Genomic DNA, 26,808 nt, shown 5'->3' with positions numbered 1-26,808 from the left:
GGTATCTTTTCCTAGTTTGTGAGAGGCTGCAGTACAAATTAATTTTTGGATAACATATACATAAAAAGCGTTTTAGGTTGAGACTTACTCCTTTTAATATTATCTAATTTAGTCTCACACTGATATAATTACTTTAAAGCTTCTTTTTTTTTACAAAGTAGTACTGGATAAACTGTGAGTGTGTGTGTGTGTGTGTGTGTGTGTAAATCCTTTTCAAAAGATGAAATAAAGGATGTATGTACAAATTTAGAGATGTAAAGTATTAAAAGTAAACTGAAACATTTCATTGACCTCTTATTTATTCTGTTTCAGAGAGGTTAGCCGATCCACTTAGCTGTGATACTCAGGATTCGCTCTCTACGCTGGATGCTCATTCTGAAGCAACAACACCTGCTCCTGCCCAACGGCCTCTTCGACTCGATATCATTCCCCCACCACCTCAATCTCATAATCATCGCAAGTCTCCTCTGGTCAGTTTTTAAATCTATTTATTCATTGTTTTTTTTGTTTTTTGAACTCTTATCCTGTGACTGTTTTACTTTGAATGATTGCTGTATGTTGTTTCTTTATCCTCACATCCAATTTCTTGTAAAAAAAACTGATACCTTTGTTATGCAGCTTTCCTGAATTAAAGATGTAGGCAGTTATTTCCTCTACTGATTTACTGAATGCAACTGTAGCTTTTTACATGCCAATATACCTTCTTCATTAGAACTTAACTACATAATGGTTACTAGGAAACAATTCTAGAACTTTGTCTGGTGTGATACCATTACTATTATCTACCTTTCATATAGGAAGGTAAGTATAATGCACTGCACCATAATAACACGTTTCATGTTTTATGTAGTAATATAAACTTTGAATTATGACACAATCCAAACCCATCCAATGTATCAATATGTCAGATAACAAACACTGAGTAACACTGTTAAAAATGGTTTAATATAATAATATTTACAAAGTTAATAACCAATAAATATTATATTTTCAACAAAATGTAATTTCTTTTATTAAAAAGAAAAAAACACAAGCGTTTGTTTGGAGTGGAAAAAATTGCTATACTGATAGTGAGTTAGATTTTATATAACCTGTCATGTACAAAACTTTTGACTGAACAAGTTGTCCTATAGAAAAATTTAAGGATACATATTTTTTCTTTTAAATCTGTTACTTTTTACTTTGTTATTATTAAAGCAGATACTACAATTTTCTTAATAAAATATGTGCTTTACAAACAATATTGCTCCAAATTTTGTAGTCAATTGGCTAAATTTTTGGTTTATTATTACAGTCTAAAAAAGAAATTCTGTCCAGTTATCAAAATTTACCCAACTAATATTTTACATAAAGTTGGGGACATATGTTTATACCTTTTATCATTTGCTCTTTAGATACCTTGTAAAAATAACATTGATAAATACAAAAAAAGAATATAAGAATATTAGAAGCACCTCCTCAACATCCTGACCCTCATAGGGGAAGACGCCTGCCTTGTGACAATTCTGGTTGCCACACCACTCCCTTGGTTTCTAGTTCTGATGGGCTTTAGAGGTCTTCTTTTAGACCTTCTAAAATTGATAGTGCAACACAGTCATCAGTTTAGCCTCTGTCAGGATGCCACCAATTCAAATACCTTGGCAGACATTTCCATCAGTGTATTTACACAACTTGCTATCGCCTTCCTCTAACAATGAAGGTTTCACACAAAAACTCTTTTATACCTAACTTCAGTCAGACTACATTGAGGTCATTACTTAATTGAGTCCTTTAAGACCAAAAATATTATTCATACCAACAACACAAGTATAATTTTGTCCAAAAATTCAATTTACTCAAAGTCCTCTTGATTTACTTAAAAATCAAGAAACAGATTCACAAATTTAATAAGCCTCTATTGAAAACATACCTCATCTCTTTCTGTTCTGATCCACTTTTGGGAGCGAGGTCAATGCCTACACCTCCCACACAGCAGCTTCATAGGGTTCTCCACATATTCATTCTCATGCTAACAGCGAATATCTTACCTAACCGGGACTTGATGGCAAAACGCCTATCTTGATGAAGTAAACACCCAGGGAACCCCTAGCCACCCAGTTTGCTATTCTATTTATAAATCTATAACTGCATCAGACCCCCTCAGCTATCCTCCGCAGGGCTAAGAATCTAAGGAATGCTCCTCCTCAACTGTCGCCTAAAAGTAATGCCTGATATTTCTGAAAATAATGCTTACAGTATTGCTAAAATAGCTAGATTATGTTTAGTCCTTTCCAAGCTTCCATATTCAACCACAATTGCAATCTTGTTTTGTAATTTATTTTAATATTCACTACAATCCAATTTTGTTATAGAGCTCAATTTGTTAAATTCAGTACAAAGTGAATGAGTGAGGTGTAATCTTAACAGAGCAGTTAGTAAATAAATAAGCATGTGAGGTCATGTAGACTTTCAAGGAATGCTAAAATAGCTCCAAGTCATAAGGCAAATTCTTGACCTTTCATAACTTAACACCTACCTACAAATAATAATAATAAATTATTTTTGTTACTGGTAGTGTTGTTATGTTTACTTATCTTTTCTTTGATTTTAACTTTATAGATTTTTATAACAAGAAGCATTTTAACCATAGATGTTTTATTCTAGTGTTTCCATTTAACATTCCTACATGTTAGATTTCATAATTGCTATAAGTTTGTTTTTCAGTTATTGCATTATTTACGTAAAAATTGAGGTTATAGTATTTCTGTTCTATGAATGAAAATTTCATCTTAAATAAAATAATAAATCATTATTATTATTATTTTTATTCTTAAATACTGTTCCTAATTTTTATTTTTTATTATATTTTCATTGAGACAAATTTGTTTTATCTTTTTGATGGGCATTAATAATGATAATAATAATAATAATTACTCCAACTAATAATAGATTTTTGATTAAAATAGTATTGGTGGGTAGTTTAGTAGGTGGAGTTAATGTAGGTGGAAGGGATTTATTTAGTTTTAGTGTGGGAGGGAAAAATTTTGAAATTGTAATTTTATTATTAGTACGTTTGTCTATTTCAGATTAATCTAACCTGTTATGTTTTCCCCTTTTTTGTGCTGTGTGTAAAATATAAACATTTTTTCTAATGATTATGTAAGTACTACTTATTAAAATTTAGAAAACTCAGTTGACAAGTTGGATGAGTATGGATTGCTGGACCAGCAGGAAAGCACAAGGAATAGCTACACAATTACATTGTGTGTGTGTTTGTGTGTGTGTGTGTGTGTGTGTGTGTGTGTGTGTGTGTGTGTGTGTGTGTGTGTGGTGTTATTACATTTTCATTTTATTAATCTTATTTAATTTTTTGCATTTTATTCATTTTTTAGGTTTTAATACTTATTTTTTTATTTTAACAAAATAGAAAAGATGGAAGTAAGGATAAGGGTTTTTTTAATTTAGCAGATCTATCTCATATATGTCATTTATGTTTGTGTCATTTTGTTTAAACAAAAATTTTTTACTCATTTGCTTTGACTTCTAAATCTACATCTTGTTCTAATCAGTGGCTAGATCTTGGCTTATGCATTGTCAAGGTAAGTGTGAATGAAAGGTAATAATAAAAAAAAAACTGTTGATGAGTATTGAAAGATAGTTTTTATAAAATGTGTAAATGAAAACAACATGATTGCAACAAAGTGATTGGCTTTTTGCTACTTACAGTGCCGTATTGTGGTACACTCTCTCCTCCCTTGTACTATTATTAGTACCAACTTAACTCCACTCACCCCAGGTAGAACTAGTGCTTATTTATGTGTATATACTTTCTAAACTTTAACAAATATTACAATTTTATATACCAGTGTAGTAGTATAATGTGAATTCTTTTTTTTAGGTTATGTAGAGTGTTTATTCTTTACATTTAACAATACATGAACTGATTTGGGCAATTTACACCACACAGGTGTTTGGAAACAAACTTCAGTCTTTTGAAACATAATGTACATCTAGCATTGTTAATTATGTCAACTTCTTTATTTGCATTTAGTTATGTTCCATTAGATAATATTTAGTTTTAGTAATAACTAGGAGTCAATATGAACATTATAGGAAAAGTAGCTGGTCATGTAGAGTGCCACATTTTTTGGGGTAGCAAATCACCTTTGTTAAGAAATAATTAAAAATAAAATATTTAATAAGTTGTCAAATATCATAGTTAACCATTACATCAATTGATAAGTTAGATTTTGATTAATTGATCAAAATTTTGGTAAAAATTTTGGATTTTGATAAATTTTGGTAAATTGATTTTTACTGTTAGGTTTATTCAAATTCAGTAAGATATTATTCAGTCACTTATTCTAAGAAAATTTTATTTATTTAATTTTCTGGTAGTTACAGCTGATGTCTAATTACATCAACCTTACCTTCTTTCAGATGATAAATAAATATTTTAGCGTGAGAAAAATGCCAACCCTGATCAGGATTCAACCCAAGAAAACCCTTCTTGTAAAGGACTATTATTCTTCCATGTAGATCAATGAAGTAACTGTTGATTGAAAAAAGCAAATTGTTTGACAGTTTGGTGGGTCCACTTCTTATGCTTGAGACAGATCCTGATTGTAAGTTTATAACCAAGAACATTGCTCATTTTATTTTAACCAAAATTTTACTTTTTTTAGAGCGGAGGAGAAACTTACATGTCACCACTTAGTGAACCTCTAAAGACTGGAATGGAGAACGTTCTACCATCCGCAGGTACTCCATTAAGTGCGCATCATGAATTACAGTTACTTAGAGAACAGCTAGAACAACAGAATCAACAGACTGCTGCAGCTGTTGCACAAGTGCATCTACTGCGGGATCAACTAGCAGCAGAAACAGCAGCAAGGCTTGAAGCTCAGGTGCATATAATAGTGTGATTTTTAAGGTGTTATAATAGTATTATGTGTTAATTTATTAAATAAAATATAGCAACTAGCATGATTGTTATTTGAATTTAAGTTGAAATTAAAAAGTAATACTTTTTAATTCAGATTTTTTGAAGTTGGAATCAAATAAAGGATAAGTAAAATGTTGGTAGTTGTTTGTTCTTACTTCAAAAAAATAGATTTAAAGAAAAATTTTAAAAGTATCATTCAGAAATTATTGAGAAATATTTTCTGAAATCAGTTTTTACTTATTTTCTTTTAGAAATTTTTATTTAACGTTGGATGACTATTGCTCATGCCAGTAATTGATGTTATCCAATATTAGATGAGTTGTTTAATGCAACATCAGTTGTTGTTTACAGCTTCTAGTCTAGACAATGGTTTAAATATAGATACTGCCAAGAAATTGCTTGTTTAACTATTTTTTTTATTATCATTGGAAATAAACATTGTGTAATTAAATACTGCTGTGTAAAGAAAATTCAGTTTTTGAAGGGTTGACTAGTAAACAATTATAATTTATAGAAGATAATCAAATATTTGAAATTTAAAGTTTTTGTAATTTTATAGTAAACAGTACTTGTTTCTTTTTACATTTTTTTCTATTATCACATCTATAAATATTTGGCTTGAGTATAAAAATTACTTTATAACTTTCACACATAATTAGTAAATCAAACTACAATTTCTTATAATTAGTATTGGGATTTAACAAAACATTACAGTTATTCATTGGCTAGTATAACTCTATATAAAGTTATCATACAGTAACATTGTTATCATCATTATTAATAAAATTTTCATATCTAAACTTATGTTGAAAATCTACACTACAATTATAAATCCAATACGTACATGCTACTCATGCCTTTCTCATCAATGTTTCATGATTAAACTACTTGTGTATATGTATATTACACACACAAAATAATCACTCACTGCAGTTCAATACTAACCCAAATTAATATTCTGTACAGAGCTACAGCTGTCAGTAATTTCAGCTTTTATGCAAGATGCAAGTTTCTGGGGATATGTTTCTGGATTCAGGGTTTGAATTCAGTTTTTCTGGCAGCAGGATAGAAGCATCAAACAGTAATAAAAAAATTCCAAAAAAGATTTTTTCTGAATTGTGGGAAGGTGTTAAGGAAAAACTCAGAGCTACTCATCATTATTTTTGCCTATTATCATCTACGCTTCATTACTCTCTTTAAAATTCATTCTCAAATTCAACAACTGTCATTTTTTTTATATATCTATTCTCATTTCTGTGTTTTGGAATGTTCAGCCCTTTTTTTTTTTGCCCTTATTTTTAAATGTTAAAAATATTATAAGGTTGAATTATATTTATTAGGTCAAAGAAAAAATTCTTCATGCATATTTTTAACAATTTATAAATCTACTAGCTAAAAATTGAAAAGGTTCCTGAAATTGAACCATTTGTTAATTCCTATATAATTTTTTTTATAATTTTCCATAATCCTTTTCCACTATTTTTTAAAGATCTATCATTATTTTGTTATTACATTGAACACAATATCATATACTTTATTTGGTAATGCATTACTTATATATTTTTCAATTATCATTAGAAATATATTTAGAAGTAAATTCTTTAGTTTATTATTTATCTTTGTTGAACAGTATGATAAAACATGATAAGATTTTTAAATATTAAACAATTCTTAATAGAAATATTGGAGTTTTTTCTTCTATAGGAAGTTTCAGAGCTTATATCCAAAAGATTCTGTGGAAGAAAACATTCCATTATTTCCATTGTGAGTTGTTGAACATTTAATAATGTTAGTCTACCTTCTTGAATATACTGCAATGAAACATGAAAGTTCAGATCTACTAGATCATAAACTTCATTTCTAAGAACACATTTTGTTTTTATATTGTACATATCCACTGCCACTTAATTTAGTCAGTGTTCATAATCATTGATGATTGTTTACTTCTCTTTTACTGTCATTAGAACTTTAATTTAAATGAGTAAGAATAACTTAATTACTGATGTGAAATGAAAAAGAATAAATAAATTATTATTAGTCAGACAGTTCACTGTTAATGAAAGTGCTAAAAGAAAAAAGCAGTAGTATTATCTTTACTGTCCTTTTACAGTTACTACGACAACATAAAATGAGTATATCTTACATGTGCATGTAGTACACAAACTTTTAATTGATTTGAATTAATGGAATGATAAAATAAAACAGCCTTTATATTTTTATTATATTATTGTAATAAAATCTACTTATATATTTGGTTTTTATTTAATTGCTAAAAGTTTAATTTTTTAAAAAATAATAGCAATAATATTCATAATTAGTTTTAGTCAATTTTATTCTTACCTTTTATTGTTAAATACTTGGAAACTGGACTGGGGTGTTATATTGATTTTAGTGATCCTTACTATTCTAGAAAGGTAGTAATAATTATAAAACATGTACAAAAAGTTTGATTAGATTTTGATAAAAATATTGAAGCATTAAAACATGTCCTGTATGTATTAATAAAAAAATATTGTTTAGAGAAAAAATTAAACTTTGATGCAGGATTTTTGGGTTTATAGAACAATCATCAAGCAGTACTAATCTGTGTATTTATATACAGAAATAAATGCTATATTTGTATCTCATTTCATTATAAAATGATTATTTTACCATAGATTACTTCTTTTATTATGAGAATGTCCTGCAGTTTTTCTGAATTGTAGAATAAACATACCTGGCTAGAAAAGATAACTTCTTAAAACTTTTTCATTCTTGAAACCTTTTTTTTTACTTAAAAAGCCTTGACTACTTTAAGTCTACCTGCAGCTTGAACTTTTCCTCTTTCTGCAGGTGGTTGTTTGAGCTTCTATTGCCTTGATACACTTTGTTTTTGTTTATTTATTTTTTTGTTCTATTTTCAAACAGTATCTTATTATCATACAATGCTTATACTTTCATCATCTAGCTTGACATTTTCTATAATGATTGAAATTATGTTTGTCTTGATATCAGACTATCGTACAACTTAATCACATCAAAGGAAATTTGTTATCTTGTTTCTATAAAGACACAATATATGTACAGTTTTATAAAATGTGCAAAATTCAAAACCTAACTATGATTTCAACTTGAGTTCTTTCAGATGAAAATAAAAGATTTTTTTAATATGTATTTTAAAATATCAATTAATGATTCTAATGAATTGTATAAGATATTTTATCATAACTTATTTAAATGAAATACATTTTTTTTTTAAATCTTAAAAATTCTAATATAGTCAAAATAGTGCATAATCTTAATATCTAGCATTTCTGTTAACTTTTTAATTTCAAGGATTATACCTGAAGTATACATGGAAATGAAGCTATAATAATAAAAAAATTGTTGATAAATATTTTTCGACCTGAGCTTAACAAGCACAGTATCAAATCAGTTTAAAATGGTTGTTAGCCCTCTAGACATTGCCTAAAACTTTTGTCTGAAACAATTTTTGAGATGACCAACCCTTACGGCCAGGGATGACCAAAATTATGCTGGAATTGTAAGATGAGGTTTGTCATATGCTAAACATGTGAAACTTTTTTTAACATACTGAACTGTGTTGTTTTCCACTTTAACTTTTAAGTAAATTGATAAATTTCAGTATAATTTTTTTTAAAATTATTATTTCCTAAAGAGGGTTTTATAACTATTTAAATATTTGACCAAAACTGTATTATTTTTTTTATAAAATTTAATGAGAACTCCATGAGCAAACTTGGCAGCCAGCTATGTCGCCAGCACCAATCTTCATACTTTGCTAACAAGTATGCATGTAAACTAACTCATATATGTGTAACAGCATTTTTGCCAATCAGCGATTCTAATTTTTTTTTTGAATTTATTTAACTTCTTTTACTAGTATTCAAGGTAATAACTTTCTAATGGATATTGGGTATATGTCATTTATGTTATTAATAACAATAGTCATTAATTTAAAAAAAAAACACTAGATATTTGGGTTGCCAATTTTTACATGAGTTTGATGTTTTACAAAATATTATAAATAATAAATTTAATTAACTGATTGTTTTCAAGAGTTCTATGGTTTTCTGTTTATTTGCTGAATATTTTAAATTATTTTTTCCTCTTTTTTATTTAGGCAAGAACACATCAGTTATTGGTGCACAATAAGGAATTATTAGATCACATTTCAGCATTAGTTGGTCATTTACAGGAACAAGAAAGACTTCAGCAAGTAACAGCTATACCACAGGTAGGCTTTTTATGATAATATTTTTTTGTTGCCCTATGGATACATTTATTTGTAAATAGTTTGTACACAAATGTATATATTATTAAATTAATCATTGCATGTTCGTATTATAGATTTAAATAATTATTTAAAGGTTGCTTAGAAACATGATTTTTTTTTTTCATAAAGAAAAATTATTATTGTAATTTTTGTTAGCGCTAATTCATGTAAAATTATAAATTCTATGAAACTCAGTTATTTTTACTTTGTTGTAACATGGTTTACAAGTTATACTTAAACAATAATTTTTTATTATATATTTTTAAAAATATAATGTCATTTAAACAATTTTTCTAAAAAAAAAAAAAAAATTTAGTAAAAAAAATAATTAATATAAAAAAAATTATATTTATTTTAAATGAAGACTTGATGTAGTATATTTTATCTTTTATGTTAATTTATATTAAAATCATTTCTAAATGTGTACTGTATTTTTAGATTTATAAAATTCCTTTTAATTTTTATTGTTTTTGTGCGTGATGTGTTCAACATATTTTTATTCTTTGAAGAGAAGATTTAATACAGTTAACTTCACATTTTGTTTTTTTATAAAGTTGATCATTTTTCTAAGCTCAAAATGTTTACAGTTTTAGCTTTGCATGTCAACTGTTATTTAAACATTTTTTGGGCTTTTATTGCATGGTATGCATGATATAATAATACTGTAGTGTTTTGAATACATTTTTCATAAACATTTTTGATATTACTTTTTAGGTAGCTTTCATAAGAAAGCTACCTATTGTAACGGGTACCATGATTCAACTTCTGGAAAATTTTGACATCTACTTGTTTCACATGCCCTAGACACTAAAACCACCATCAGTTCAAAAGTATATATATATATTTCACTCTGGTGGACACAATAACTGCCGTAATTTTTCACCAATCATTTTCAAATTTATACATAAAATATAACAACCCAAAATCTAGTCGAGTTTGTTAATGGGCAAAATCAGACCATGGGGGTGGAAGTGGGAGGGCTTTTTGGAAAAAACAAATCGCTGTAACTTTCTTATTAAGTAAAATATCAAATTTATTTAAAGTCCTACTATTCTTTGGAAAAGGGCCTAAAATGTATCTAAGTAAAGTTTTTTGATGTCACCAACCATTAGCCCAGGGGTGGAAAAAATGGGGTTTTGAAGACAAAAAAAAATCATACCTCCCTTAACAGGTACAGTATCAAAACAGTTAGTCCTGTAAAGATTACCTAAAAGCTTTTGTCTGAAACAATTTTTGATATGACCAACCCTTATGGCAAGGAATGACCAAAATGTAGCCGGAATTGTAAGAAGATGGGGCTTGTCGTATGCTAAACGTGAAAATTTTTTCACATGCAACCATTGTCGTATTGAGTAAATTTGAAAGTTTCTTCATTTTAAGGTGGAAAAATCTTTTTTATCCCCTACTTAACACTGGTGAAATCTACCTCTGGCCTTCTGGCGCAAAATTATTTTTTTTTTTTGTAAAATAATTTATTATAGTATTTTTCATTTTTAATTAGTTTTTGGATACATTTTTCACTACAGCCAGAAGTAATTAAGTGGTCTTTTGATTTCAGTATATTTCAAAATATAAATTTCACTTAAAAATATAATTATATGTAATTTGTTGACTTAATTTTTAGGTTGAAATTTATTAAATTATTATTATTTTTTCATTAGTTTGAGAATAATACTATTTCACTTAATCTATAACAGTCTGTTTCATATAACTGTGTTATATCAGGTAAAATATAACAATTTTTTATATACAATTAATTTCTTAAGGTTGTAATCTATCCTTATAATTTCAAAATACTTAAATGAAAATTTTATAAAAATCCAACATAACTACAGAATGAGTTAATAAATATTTTAAAATACTCACAATGTTTACTTTATTTTCACTCTCTTGTGATTTCATGATGTACTAATTTTAACAGAAAACAGTTCAATACAAGTATATTAAAAAATTGTAAAATTATAATATATTTTAAAAAAGAATGAATATTATATTCACTATTCACCAAAACTCATTTTAATTTCATTTGCAATGATTTTATAAATCAGTGAGTACATTGTGGTAGCAGAATAATTAGAAAAACAAATCAATCTTTAATCACACAGATAGATGTTTTTGTTTTGTTTTTTATTTTAAAATTAATTTTTGCCTGAAAAAAAAAATTAATATGCTACAAAAACACTCGCCACAAGAAAAAAAGATGGCAATAAATAACAGCAATAAGTGGGTATTTCTAAATATCTATTAATGTAAATATTTATACAAAGATAATTTATAATTACCTTCGAATTCTTATTACTGTTCATTATAACAGTATGTGAATCAAAAAAAAATAAGCACACACACGTCCCAGGAGGTGTTGGCCAAAACTTAAGGGACTGATTCAGGACATCAAAATGAACAAAAAAATTTATGTGGACAAATGTCCTACCTCATTTCATTTTCCTCCTCTGCCAGTTTTTGTTTTTCAATAAAAATGTATATTTTAAGAACAAATTGATATATTTTTGTGAAAAATTTGGTGTAAAGTAAAGCAACATCATCATCATCATCATCTATAAAATAAATTTAAATGTTTTACCCTTGAATATTCCAAAATGGTAGCCATTGAATTTTTTAAATCATTAATAGCGCTGTAAATATTAGTTTTATTGAATTATACCATTAGATAAAATATTAAGCCTTTTATTGTGAACAAAGTGACACCTTACTTGTTCAAATCTGTTGGTAAACAGCTAAGATATGGTTGAAATTGTTAAAGTGAATCATAAAATTTTGCAGCCTAACAATTTTCTGTCTGTTTTATTATTAATAATAATAGAAATTATCCTTATTATTAATTCAGTTAATGAAGGAAGTGAAAACAAACATAATATTGTCAATTGTGTAATTTATATAATTTGATTACTCCACAATTCTCAAAAACCTGTTTTATTCTGAGTGTGTTGGGAATTTGTAAAAATTCCACACAATCGACTTTCTTCATACTTTTCCAATAGTTGTCCTAAATTTCAATAATTAGATTTACACTAGAACATTATCTTTGTACCTATTAAAATTTATTCAATAAATTAAATTATGGTAAAAAAAAATTATTTAAAAACTAATAGATTACAATTTTGATTATAAAATAAACATCATCATTAGATAGTGAGGAATTAGTATATAGTATTTGTACATAAACTACTAAACACTTCAGTTTCCAGGCCCTGTTGAGCTAAAACCAATTTCTCCGATTTTCTACTCTTTCAGTGAATCTAATGCTCCATTATCTAATTTTAATTTTCATTTAATTTGCCTTATGTTTTCTGAATTTCCAATCATTGTCTTTACAAATCAATTTATATGTGCTTGCTCTTTCCAGAGGTTTAGTTTTACTTTCAAGAACATAGGCCACTTTCTTAGATGTAGCCACAATAAAAAGTTGAAAGTTAAAGTTTTTTTTTCTTTTTATCTTACTGCTACTGAATGGCAATATACTGTTTTTGTCTACAGTTTAATTACAATCCTTCTGCTTATTCTGAAATTGATTGTTTTGCCGTTTTTACAAAAGTTTTTCAGTTCTTTTCTGTTTGCTGTCCATGTTTCTAGTTAAACCATTGAACTCAGCTGAATCTATGTAATTTTAGATTGTAAATAATCTTTTAAAAATATTTTTTACTTTTTAAATCTATATAAATCTACCAACAACTATTACTTGGTTAAACATTTCTTATTAAAAACAAATCCTATAATGTTATGCCAGTAAATTATTTGTTAAATGCCAATAATTTTAAGACCATGGGATAATGGTAAAAATTAATAGCCTTCCCCTTTTTTAAGAATGGCACGTTAATTGAGCATGATGAAAATACCAGTGTCAAATGCATTATAAAATAATGGAAGAAAATGTAACAGGTGAAAGTAGATCTGAATGAATTTACTGTCGTGTAGTTTACTTTGTTGTTATTTTGGATGGTAATTTAATCATTATTAATGACACAAGTGTAGATGATATTGTTTGTCAGTACAACATATTGTTGATGGTAATGTGCAAGGAAGAGATGAAATCACTGAAAAGAAGATGGTTGTAATAAAGAATGTCACAAACTCCTATTCTTGACAGTAAAAGAATTAAAATTTTTAAGTGATCAACAATTCTGTTGAGTTCTGTTGGACATATTGATATGTGTATTGATAGAGAAGTTTACAATTGCATTGGCAACTTAGAAGAAAGTGTGCAAAACTTATGGTGTCATCACAATAAGCAAAATAGCATTGCTCTTTCAATTAGTAATTTAAAGTAGTATAACCCTATTGTTTATACTGCCAGGAATTTCATTAATTTTTTGTAGATTCAAAGGTATTTTCTGAAAATTAAGATATATTCAACCTAAAATTTACTAATTAGGATTTTTAGTTTTTTCTTTTAGTTTCATATGATTTAATTTCAAGTTTTATTTATTTTTTTACTTCTTATGTAAACATTAAGAAACAAATTTCTGTTAAGACCACACCCATACAATACCTGTCTGTCTTAAGATTACAAGATAGAAAATTCCCTCGATGTTTTATATAATAGAATAATTAAATGAAAACAGTAAATAAATCAACTATTGCCGATTGATGGTAAAATTTATTCCAATTACACTTTAATTTTTTATTTCAGGACTATTGACATTGCTAGATGAACACACTGTTATGTTAATTTGTCTTCATGGTATTTTATTTTAAAATTTGTGAGATATTTTGATGTCTTAGTTTATTACCATGGGAATGTTTGTTTACAAGTTCCCTAATATTGAACTAAGTCAGGGTATGTTCTAATTACAGACTGGTTTAATTTCTTTTCATTCCTAAGAAGTGAACCTTTAATGTGATTTAATTTCTTAATTTAACTTTTAATTCAGTTTTAATTCAAAAAGAAAATCTATATATATCAATAATTATCCATTTTTCTTTTTTTAGCAGGTTTGTGGTAGTTACTATAGTTTGCAGGTAGATTTATATTACTAGTAAAATATTCCTCAATTTTATCAGCACTTATTTTTATAATTGTTTTTACTTAGTCCCTATACATATATATATATATATATATATATACACACACACACACACACACACACACACACATATGTTACAAAATTTTTTGTTTTTTGAAAAAGTATATTTTTTACACTTTTATTTACATCTTCTGTATTATTTATTATGTTTTAAAATGCAGTTTGTGTATTTATTTGTATTTGTTTTGCTTAGATTTTCAAACTGAATGTAACTTGTGTTATTTATTGTTCATGAGGACAGTATATCTGAAAGTACTGTTAAATTTTATTTAAATCAGTTAAAATGATGTGACTGTACTGTGATTAATCAAAGAAGGTACTAAAAATTTGAAAGAAGTGTAATTTGAAGAAAACATAATAAATACCAGATTGAACATGCTCTATTTTATATTATTTTATTACAAGAACTCATTTAAATACATCTACAGAAAACCATGGGACAACACAATTTTTTTTTTTTTGTAGAGCATGTTTGTAATTTCCAGGCTCTTTAACTAAGACTGCAAATGCTCAAAACAATTCTGCAAAATATAATATACTTGAAGAATTAATTTTATTTTTTCCTCTGAAACATTTCAGTTCATTTTGGTGGCAACAAAAATAATTTTAAAAATGATTATCTTTTGAAGTAATTATATCAAAATAATTTTTTACAGTAGTAAACAAGTTTAAAACAAAAATAAAAATTGTTACCATACCTAAAAAAATTAAAATGATATTTATTAAAAAATCTTTTTAATTTTTATTTTGGTTCAATCATTTGCTTCAGATAAGAAAATGAAAATCATTTGCACCTAGACGATAATAATCAACTACCACTTCCAATAATAAAAATAAATTAGTTACCATTTCCTACAATAAAAATAAATGTTTTGCTTTTAGGAAATTTTTCAATAGCTTTTAGCTATTGAACATTTTAGCTAAGACCTAATAAATTAAAGAATTAATCCTTTAAATAAATTTTAAATTGAATATTAAGCCATATATTGAATAATGTAGATATTATATGTTGTTCACAACTTAAATTAGGCTTCTATAATGTAAGAAAAAATAGATAAGTTGAAATTAATTACAAAGGTAGTTTACTACTGTTATAATTCATTACTATAAAAGAAAATTATTTTGATTTAATTACTGTTAGTAGAAATAGCATTTTTTTAGATACTTACTGTTGTTGAAATAATTGCTCATGAGGTTTAAGTGAAAACCCATATTTTAACAAACATTTGTTAAATAAATACATTACAGAATTCTTCTCTTTCAAATTTATAGAGATAAAAAATTGTTCATATGTACCAAAAATAAAGAAAAGCATGTTTTCTTGCAGTTTTTTTACAAACTGCATACAAATGACGCATTCCATACTGTGTAAAAATGTTGGTAATAAAATAATGTAAAATAGGTATAGGCTTTAATTTGGTATACAATATGTTTTCTTTGAACTGTAATGTACAAAATTATTTAAACTCGGGTGTTTCATTAATCAGGTTACATAATCATAACAGCATAGAAGCTGCTTATACCCTTTTACTGTCTCAAATAAAGTGAAACATTAAAATATACGACATACTAAAGCATGAAATATAATCTGAACATTTTAGATAAATATAAAACTGTCAGTTATTATACAGAGCCTAGTCAGCATTAACAAGATGTACAGAAGTCATTATGGGTCAGTGCTTTATGACTTTCAAAACATAAATAATTGATTAGAATTGTCTTTATATACAAACATAAATTAGAATATTATACCATTCATGTATCTACTGACGTTAGGTATTATTACATATGTTCTCCATCAAAACACTAATATCATATTTTAATTCTTGTTATTATTCTGATTAATCTTTGGTGCCTTGTAGAAGTTGAATTATTTAAATAAAGCTCATTATAATTATTGAAATGAAGTTTACAAATTTTTTTATTATTTTAAACAAGAGTTTTCATATTTATTCTGTTTAATTAATTAAGATAATGTTGTATCATTGTTTAGTTTTTAGTTTCTTGTCTAAGAAATGAAAACAATGAAAATGTTTATTTTTTTTTTCATAATCTGTAAGCATTAATATTAATTCATTTAAAGGTTTATTTATATTTATTATTATTGTCAGTAACAGTAAGTGTCCAATCCCAATAGTTCATTAATGCTAGTTTCCTTCTACAGCATAAACTTTATTAGCTATTTTAACCAATATTAAAACATTTCTTTGGTTTTATTTTTTTTTATTTTAGAATAGTTTAAAAATGAAAATGTGTTTTCCTCCTTTCTAATCTTTTTTATAACAAAGACTTTATTTCCTAATGAAGATGGTTTAAATATTTCTTTGGAAACGTACTTTTGTCTGTATGATTATTTTATTTAATTCCATTCTAGCATTTATGCAAACAATTTAGATGTTCTTTAACAGTTAAATTTTCACAAAAAAATAATGTTGATAAATTTCCTGAAATAATCTTTGTGAATAGCATTATAATTATGAATTATACAAAAACTTTCTTTTGGGTTTTTTTTTTATAACCATAAGTAGAACTTTTTTACTCTTTTAAGATATCTGTGTTGTTAAAAATGTCTTTTAAATTATAAGCATGGAGTTTTTTTTTCTGCTTGATGTTATAGTTTAGTGATTGTGATTGCTAAGTGTGTTCATACTTAACTACTGTTTGTGATAAAATAGTATAAATATATAAAAATTAATAAAACAGAAATGGTTTTTTTTCATTAAATTATTTTAAGAAATTTTAACAGATTATTTTTTACCTTAATGATATTTAATTATAATGAGTAAAGAAGTAAAAATAATTTTTAGTGAAGTATTAGCTGTTTTCATTACTCCACTGGTTATGAATTGAGGTAGCTGAGTGATCCCAGTTATATTTTAAATGAGGCTCAGCATTTGATTTGTATATGTGGGGTCATATGTCTGAGATTTCAAAAACTTGTGTATTAATCTTCCGACATTTAAGTGAAGGTTTTAGTTCATAATTAAATAAATAGGTATAGAGCTAGTAATGACCTTAATATTCCCTTTTATTTTTTTGATATATTTATATTTTTTTGGATTCCATCTGTTTGAAATTCAGCCCAGGATGTGTAATAGGTTACATTTAGTAACCCTAAATGTTTATTAATTTTGACCTTAAAGGGGGAGAGGGTAGATAAGAGATAATATTTTATTCCAATTTTTAATAAAATTGGATTTGACTGAAATACTTAGTGTAACAATCATTTCCTTATATTAATAGTAATTATGCATCATAAGAACTTACTCTACTTACTAAAATTAATCTGTTGCATTATACTATTTTTCCCAATCTTTCTGAATTGCTTTACCGGAGACTGATTTTGTTCATTCACTTTTGTATACTTAATAAAATAAATAAAATTAAGATTCAATAGATAATCTAGTTATAAATTCTACAGATCATCCTTAGGAATGGTTAGATATATTTTTCCACTGATAAATTGCCTCAGCATTTGCCTGGGCCATTAGGGAGACTAGGGTAAAGCCTTGGTCAAAGAAGTATCACCAAAAGCATAATTAATTTTATAAAAAAAATGTTTAAGTATATCATTTATAAAAAATAAAGTAATAAATGTATAAAATACAATTAAGAAAAAAGTGTTGAGATACAAAGACCAAGTGATACTCAATTATTATTTCATCATATATTATTTGTTAATGTTAAGCAAAGTTGTAAGAATTTATTGTTTTATTAATTAATAACAAAATAATATTGGTTATATGAAAGAAAATATTTTAGTTTTATTTAAAATAAATTAATGAAAGGTTCTTTTAAATGGGTTTTTGTTAATTCAGACAATGGATACACAAGGCCACTTCTCATACAATTAAAAATTGTTATACAAAAATAGTATTGTTACCCGATTTGATAGAGGTAGATATTTTTTGAGGATTGCAATCCCCTTGTTGGACCAAATTTTGATGAGCTTGGCATATTAATAATGTGCAATAGGCCAGCTTAGTGAAGAAGGGTATTGGAATCCTCTTTATATTTTTCTATATATTTTGTAATAAATCTTGCATGGAGTATTTGTTATCCTTGAATATGGTGGTTTACCATTTTCACAAGTGGACTGTATCTCAAATAACCAACATCAATTTGGTTTTGGTTACAGTATGTATTAGATATTATATTTTAATAGAATCTTTTTATTGAAAAATATCTCTTATAAATATTTGTCATTCTTCCTTTTTGGTCATCTCAAGTGATAGTGTATGTTCAAGGCATGTATCACAGTAGATTAGTGAAATCTTCTTTTTTTTTACCTCATTTCTAAATACTTTTATATTGAAAAATTCCAATGATCTTGAAAAATAAAGCAATGAAAACATTGAGTATATCAGTGGTGTGTTTTTAAATGTTTCACAAAAAGCTATTTAAAAAAATTTGATATTTTTTATTGCTTAAATGCTAAAATTAGGTAGGTATTGTTAGGAATTGGGACACCTACTAGTTGTGAACCAATGTAACATCTGGCTGTAGACTAGGAATTGTGTTGCAACATCTTTAAAAAAAAATTAGAAAACAACGAAAGGCCTTTTTATAACAGCTAGCCCAGGAAAAGAAATTAAAACACTTTGTATAAATTAAATGTTTTTATAATGTGTTGTTTTACTTCTTTAACTCAACTTTTATTTTATTTTTTATTTCATGAAAAAAATAATCACAAGTAAAACATTTTAAGAAATAATTTGTTTTTGTATTATAATGAAATGATTGTTAAATTGTCACTAAAGATAATAATGTATCTATATTAAAAAAAAAAAAACCATTTCTATGTTTTATGTTTTTGTGTCTCGTTTCATGACTATTATTTTTTTTTTTTTTAGTTTCAACTATGTGTGTGTATTCATATATATTCAAAATAAATAATATTTGACTGCATTTAAGTTTTTCATTATTCTTACAGGTCTTAGCCAAGGATGATAAATGTGATTCTGTAAATATTAACAATACTGATGTTTCATTAATTGATTTCTTTACACCATTTTAATTTAAAATTAAAATTAATTACAATAAATATGTTTTGTTTATTGGCTAAAATAAGCATAATTATACTTTACTTTTATGCTGCTGGTATTATAAAAATATTATTATTATTTTTTATTTATTAGTAACATAATATTCAGGTTTATTTGTATTTTTAAAGGTATAATGCCATTTATTTATAATTTGTTTTATACTTTCCAAAATTGGTTTCCTGCAGATAGTATGTAAACCAATTAAATGTTCTATTATCTACTGTACATAGTAATTAATTTTTACTAAATTAAAAATATTTATTATTACACAGTAATCATTTGACAAAACAGGAATGTTCTGAGGATTGACAAGCTTAATATTATACAAACATCTTTCTCAAATGTGATAATAGTTCCAATGTACCTTATCTTAAGCTACTGTAACACATTGAATAAAATTCACAAATATTGTACTTGTGTTTATTAATTTGTGAAAAATTAATTTGAGTTTATTAATTTATTTCATATTGTGAACTGGACAAATTTTTAAGGTAGTTAAATCTCTGGTTTACATATTCAAAAAATAAGAAAGGTTAAACAGATTTAATTTTCCTGAGAATTGTAGTTTTTCGAAAAAATGTAATTGTATATTTATATTGATAAAAAAAAACCTGAAAATTATGTTACTATATTTATTTATAATAATATAAATGCTAGTATTTAATTTTTTCTCATTACTCAGATCTTTGCATAATATCAAATGCTTAAAAATTAATATTTACGATTAACTTTTTTATAATTATGTATTTCCTACTTTTAGTTAAGAAGATTGAAAAATAGTGTTTACATTTTATTTTTTACTTGAAATATTAGTATTGTATGCTTTTGTTTAATAGTGCTTGACATAAAATTTATTATAATTAAGTTTATGTTACACTATTGTAAAATCTACTTATTCACTCTTGGCTAATACTGTTTAATTTATTATTTGTTATCATGTTATTTTTAATAGTTTTCATCATTACTCATATTATATTTTTCTGTAGGATAATTGTTAAAATCTATAAATTCTGATATACATTATTACTGTAAATTCTTTAAATTTATTTATTAAAACTCCTTTGATTAAAATATAAAGAATAATAATAAAGAAATACATAGTATTATTGCTTAGTACTCGTACTTAACTATAATAAACATTTTTAACTAATTATCTTTCATATTAATTAATAACAGCAAACCTTTCATGTTGATTTTTAATAAGTACAGTTAAAATTATCATTAAATACCATATTACTTTTGTAAAACCATTTTATAATCCGCTACAGTAATTTGAATTTTCTCCTCAAAGATTTCTTGTTACATAATTATAATAAAAAATAAGATCAGTTGTTAAACATATTAAACAGTATTTACTGAACGTTGGATTAATGAATTCATGTATTTACATATATTTTTAATGTGTTTGTAAAAGTTATCACCTTGTAAAGATTTTCCGTTTTAATCTTGGACTTTTAATTTTTAAATTTGCCTATTTCTCATGCAATTTTTTTTTAAGTATGGCCACTTCATGTTAGTTTTTACATGTTCTCAACACTTGGGTTAAATATTAATGTTGTGTTCGAGCTACATAAAGTATAATATTTCAAACCTTTTATGGTTGGCTAGATGGGCAACCAGAGTAGTTTATTGCATTAAAATGTTTCTAAAAATTCTTGCTGTAAATTGAATGTAATGAACCCCTCTACTACTTTACCACAGTCAAATCAATATAGGCCCTTTTTTTAAAAAAAAAGTCACCTGAAAGTTTTCTTCCATGCAGCCAATTTTGTTAAATCAGAATATTTTATGTTATAATTAATATTAAATGTACTTAATAATTCATAAAATGTTGATTATTTATATATATATATATATATATATATATATATATATAAACAATTGCAATATTTTATATTATATTTGTGTGCAAATTAATATCATACAATGACAGATGTTCTTTCTGATAATGACATGTTGACCTAAACAAATTTGTAAATGGCTAGAATACATTTATAATGTTGCCCATCGGTGTCTATACATGTGCGTAAACATTGTTTGCTGAGTAGAAGTAAGAACTTTTTAATATAATCTGTAATAACTTACAATTGTAAGCTGGTTCAGCAGGATTACATACAGTTTCAAATATATTTAGTTTGCATTCCACAATGTCCCTACAAAATTCAATTATTATTTGAGGTAAAGTACTCTATGCACATATTTTTTTCTTTTTTATTCTTTCCAAAAATGTTTCTAGCCTTTGTTTGCTGGAAACCCCCTATTAAAATATAATTATCAACCTATTGATATAATAGCCAAGATTTTCTTTCTCCCATGTGTTGGGAAATGGTCCTCATATATGTGACCAAGTGTTTAGGATATAATTACATAACATCAGACATACATGAACAGATCCTACCTCTAAGTAAAATAAATAAAATGTTATAATAACCGGTATGATTTATATGACTTTTTATAATCATTGAACAGGAATAAATTCCAACTTTACTTAATAAATTGCTTTTATAATTTTTTCTAACTTTACTTTTATAATAATAAATAATTCATTAAAGTATTTAAATAAGCATTGTATAAATAAAATCTCTTGACATTAAACATTCTTTTCCTGGAACTAAATAACTTTTGTAATTCCATAATATTTTTGTATGTACAAATATTAAGTATTGATTTAATCTAATCCCATAAACGTTATTGAAATATGAATTCTGTATTAATTTATTTATTTAATTAATTTTTGTAATTATATTGTACAACTCCAATTATCTAAAAATGGTAACCCCAATTATAATCTTTTATTTTAAGGTATAACTTCATTTATCTATTATACGATTATTAGATTTTAATTTTTAAAGAGGTATCAATTTGGTGGTTCACCGTTGATTAAACATCAAATTAATTTATACTGAGATTCTGTTCACTGCATTCACTCAATTCAAATCTGCTCTGTTTATTATTTGCAATTTTTTTTTAAGAGCAGGTAATTTCAGCCAAAGTAGTTACATCATTCCATTAAATTTTGATGATAGGGTTTTAATTGCAACTATATTCTATCCCTTTGTGATCTTAACAGTTCATTATAGAAATCTTTGGAAGTAACACACCAATACTTATAAAAGAAAACAATGCTGGTAGCAGTTATTTGTCAATTGTGTTACAGATTACAAATGATAAGCATCTTGTGATTTAATAGTTGTAATGACTCATGTCTTCATATGCAGACTTAACAAAGCAATGATTATTATGATGGTGATGAGCATAAATATTCATTAATGATGTTTGAAAGGGCATCATTCATTGTGAGTTTTGAGTTTTTTCACAGACCCACTGATTAAATATTTTGTGTAGTTGAGTTCAACGATAAGTAAATATTTCTGAAATTCATTATACGTATTTACATAAAATACAATATAGGGATTTAGATTTTCCAGTTTTACATTTTGTTCTGATTAAGACATTAAAAAATAAAATAACTTTAAATTTATTTACCTTACCCTACAGTTTGTGAAAATACGAGATACACTCAGTGTTGATTTTATTTAAAATTCTTGTTATTAAACATTAAAGTAAAGCAATGGCAGCTAGATTTTTTGTTATAGTTAAGCTGCCCACTTTCTTTCAGGCAACCAAATTTTATATTCAAAAGGAAGCTATATACTTTTATGTCAGAAAGGAATCAATGTTGTCCTGATCCAATGTATAATAAAAAAAAAAAAAATAAACTGTACTACAAAATCTTATAATCATATAATGTTGCTGCGATATTACATTGATAACACTGAATTTTTATATACCATAGTTGTGGAGATATCACATTTTTATAAAAAGCATAAAAATAGATCAGTAAAGAACAGTAGTTCAAGACAATGACTTCTTGCTTTATGTTCAAGGCAAAAGACATCACCAAATTTAGAAATTAATAAAATTATGAACTTATATCTTTAATATCTAGAGGATATCATGATGTTGAAAATTAAAACTGATTTGTATAAGTTCTAAAATGTTTTCAGATGTATTATTAAATTATAATATGTATCTAAATTCCATTATTTATAATTGGAGTCGTACAAAAAATTTTCTTTTTAATTTTAATTTTAATAAATTTTATGATAATCATGATTGGTGACCGCAGCATCAACACCAGCAGACACCTCAGCAGTCAGGGCCATCTCAAGTAATGTGCGATGCCCAAACTCCATCAATGGGTCCAGTCTACCTTCCAGATTTCCAAGAACTAGAGGCTCTACGTCAGCTAGCATCACAGCAACAACAAAGTATGATTGAAAATAGAAATATTGCTAGTGGAACTTATGTCCCTGGTTCACCTCATACTCGCCAAACCATGTTACCAAGTATTTTTAATTTTGGGTCACCTGATCAGCAATTACAATCACAGTTACAATCACAGTTGATGCAAAGACTTCAAAATTATGGTGGTAGTCCCTATGGTCATCAGTTATATCAACAAATTGGTGGAATTTACTCTCCTGCTGTAGTTCCACAACCGCAAAGTTCACCATCCCAAACAATGAATTTTAGGGTATCGCAGGCTTCTTCTTATTCAGGATCACCGATAATGCAGCATCGTAAACCAGAAACAGAAGAATCTCAATTTATTCGTCCGCTTTCACAAGCAGGAACTTTAACAACGACTGAAAGTGATGGTCGAACAAGAATAATTGTAGGTTCTGATGAAGAATTAAAAATGGTCCCTCCAAGATTAGATCCTCCACCTCCAGGTAATAAGCGAAATAAAGACATTACTAAACAACAAACACAGTTAGCATCTGCTTTATCAACATTACATGTTTCACCGACTGATGAAGATATTGTTAGAAAATCTCAAAATTTACCTACACAACAAATGAATGGACCTTTTATAACTAGATCGACTAGTGAAAAAGTGCCAAATAGAAGTGAATTAATGTCACAGGTACAAAGAACTGCTTGGGCAAGGCATACAACAAAATGACCGGACACACTTGATCTGATTTAATTTAGGTCAGGTCAGGTCACATACAAACAATTAGCCATTTTTACTCCAGAAGTAAATAATTACAGTCAGGGCTGTAGAGAGAAATGGTCAACCCTAGGGCTAAAGGGCTCTGAACGGTACTGAGGCTGGGTACATAGGCTGGGTGGAAAGAGACCTAGATTGGTAGGTCCTATTGTTTACATCAGACATATTCATTATTATAATTTTTTTGCAAATATGAAAATATAGAATTTTATTTCATACTGATTGCTACTGATAGAGTTCATTTTACTAATACATTATTGAATATCTTCATATGTAATCCTTACATTAGTATTTTTTATACTTCCCAAAAATTTCAGAATGTTGATTTCACAAAATTAACTCAAATGTAATTATATAATATATGTAATATAGGAAATATATGTAATATACTATGTTTCAATAATCTTACATTTTCATTACATGGAATATCACACAATTCATGAATAATCATATAATATTGTAACGTCTAAAAACTGAAATCAAATATAACTATGCCACCTTAGATGATGTCTTAGTTTTAATTCAAATTGTATTACAAGTTTACAAAGTTGTAGTATATAAACCTAGGATGATTCTTATGCCTTTCAGAAAATGATTTCTTGTAGCGATAGATATGCAATTAAATTTTTGATATGTACTGATATTAGTTTTCACTCTAGTTCTTATTGTATTTTTTTGTAAGAATACTTCAAGAATATTTAATGGTTTTTTTTTCTAACTTGTATTAACTGAATTGATAAGATATATCTTTCGTTACGATAAGATATTAAATCTTGCAAAGAATATTTTCATCAATGGATTTTGTTACAGTATGTTTCATTTAAGAACACCTTTAAATTCAGATGAGTGATTAACGTTCAAATATTTTATCATGATTTAGTATTTTTTTATTCCTTTGGTGTTTTTGACACTGATATAGAGGAATTACCTTGGTTCCAGGTTCATATTAAGTTTAAATCCTGTAACTCCAGCCTTAGGTTCTTTCCTCTCAGCAGCCCTGAATACACAGTGGTTTACACATCCTTAGGTTGTACTTCATAGTGATCATCATTATTTAGTATCCATATAATTAATATACAGACTTGTAAAAAACATTGATAAATAAACACCTTTTTAATTTTCCAAGATTATTTCATTATTGTTATTAATTAAGGGAAATATGTATTTTATACTTGCATATAAGAAAACTTTATTACCTCTAATTTATGTTGTTTTGTTTTTTTTTTTAGAAACTTTCTGTGAAAGTTTATCTGTTAATGTTATATACTTATAGTGTAAGGCTTAAAAGTTTAGTTTAATATTTAATTATGATTTTCAGACACTATGTTTGTGTAAAGAAATTACTCGTTTAAAAGATCTTTTTTTGTTTTTAATAAAATTTGAGAGCTCTGTTGTTAAGTTATTTTGACACACAGCTCAGTCAGAAACAACAGTATATTTTTTTATAACTTTTTTTGTTTTTTTGTTAGAATTACTTAAATATACTTTTATGTATGTATATACTATTTTTTTTATTTTATTTAATATATTACTGATTGCAGTATTTTTTTTTAATGAGAAATATTGATTGGAAAATTGATAAATATTGTCAACGAGCAATTTTTATGCTGTCAGTGTATACATATTTTTTTTTTTTTATTATAAGTATTTATATAAAATAATAATATAAATAATAATAATAATAAGTATTAGTAAGAAGCCGCATGTTGGAAAATAATTTGAACATAAACATATCTGCACATGATATAAATATTTACTATAAAAAATTGCTTGTTCTAATGTATTTAAAACAAAGTTTAAATGTGTCGGAATCGTATTGAACCTGGACTTTTTTGGGCTGTAAATCATGAACTTGGGTAACTGGAAATGCTATTGTATGTTCCAGTATATTATTATTTTTAATTCTTACCATGTTATCTGAATTAAAACAAATGAAATGAATTTATTCAAACAAATTTTATTTACTTCCAGAATTTTCATTTTATTTCTACAGAAAATTGTTGGCAAACTATACAAATGGTATTATAATTAAAGATTTCTCACTAAAAAATTTGTATTCTATTTTTATGTCAAATTACTTTTCTTGACTTTTATAATGTTTAGTAAGAATTTGCACAGATTATGGAGGGTTTTTTGATTAATGTATAAACATATGAACTTACCGCTTTAAAATTTAGATATATGTAAAAAAGTGAAAATTTAGCCCTCTGTACATTCCATACATTTTTCAAAAAATATACAAATTTGTTATCATATACTGAATTTGAATTATTAAACTATATCTTTAAAATAAAATGTAGTTAAAATTAATCCCAGCATTAATCAATTTTTTTTTTTAATATGGAAATAGAAATAAAACTATTTCTCAGACCTACTAAATATCTATTGACTGTTAGTAAAAAAAAAAAAATAAAAAAATCACTTAAAGAGTAAATTTACCAATGCCAAAATTCTAATGATTAATCATGGATTTTTTTATGATTTAGTTTATATTACTGTATTGA

General features: G+C 26.1%; 1 protein-coding gene across 2 annotated transcripts in view; it reads left to right on the top strand.

Moving 5' to 3' along the window:
* LOC142328869 (carboxyl-terminal PDZ ligand of neuronal nitric oxide synthase protein) overlaps nucleotides 1–25,494 on the top strand; it is a 902,536-nt gene extending 877,042 nt beyond the window's left edge. For both annotated transcript variants that reach the window (XM_075372996.1, XM_075372997.1), the window contains 4 exons: nucleotides 313–470; nucleotides 4,665–4,886; nucleotides 9,048–9,161; nucleotides 23,417–25,494. In XM_075372996.1, coding sequence (XP_075229111.1) covers nucleotides 313–470; nucleotides 4,665–4,886; nucleotides 9,048–9,161; nucleotides 23,417–24,256 — 1,334 coding nt within the window. In that variant the 3' untranslated portion in view covers nucleotides 24,257–25,494. The remainder of the gene's footprint in view (nucleotides 1–312; nucleotides 471–4,664; nucleotides 4,887–9,047; nucleotides 9,162–23,416) is intronic.
* The last annotated feature ends 1,314 nt before the right edge of the window (nucleotides 25,495–26,808 follow it).

This window comes from Lycorma delicatula, chromosome 8 (assembly GCF_047948215.1).
Source record: "Lycorma delicatula isolate Av1 chromosome 8, ASM4794821v1, whole genome shotgun sequence".
Lineage (NCBI taxonomy): Eukaryota > Metazoa > Arthropoda > Insecta > Hemiptera > Fulgoridae > Lycorma > Lycorma delicatula.
The sequence above is the reverse complement of the archived record's forward strand: the minus strand, read 5'-3'. Positions and strand labels throughout refer to the sequence as shown.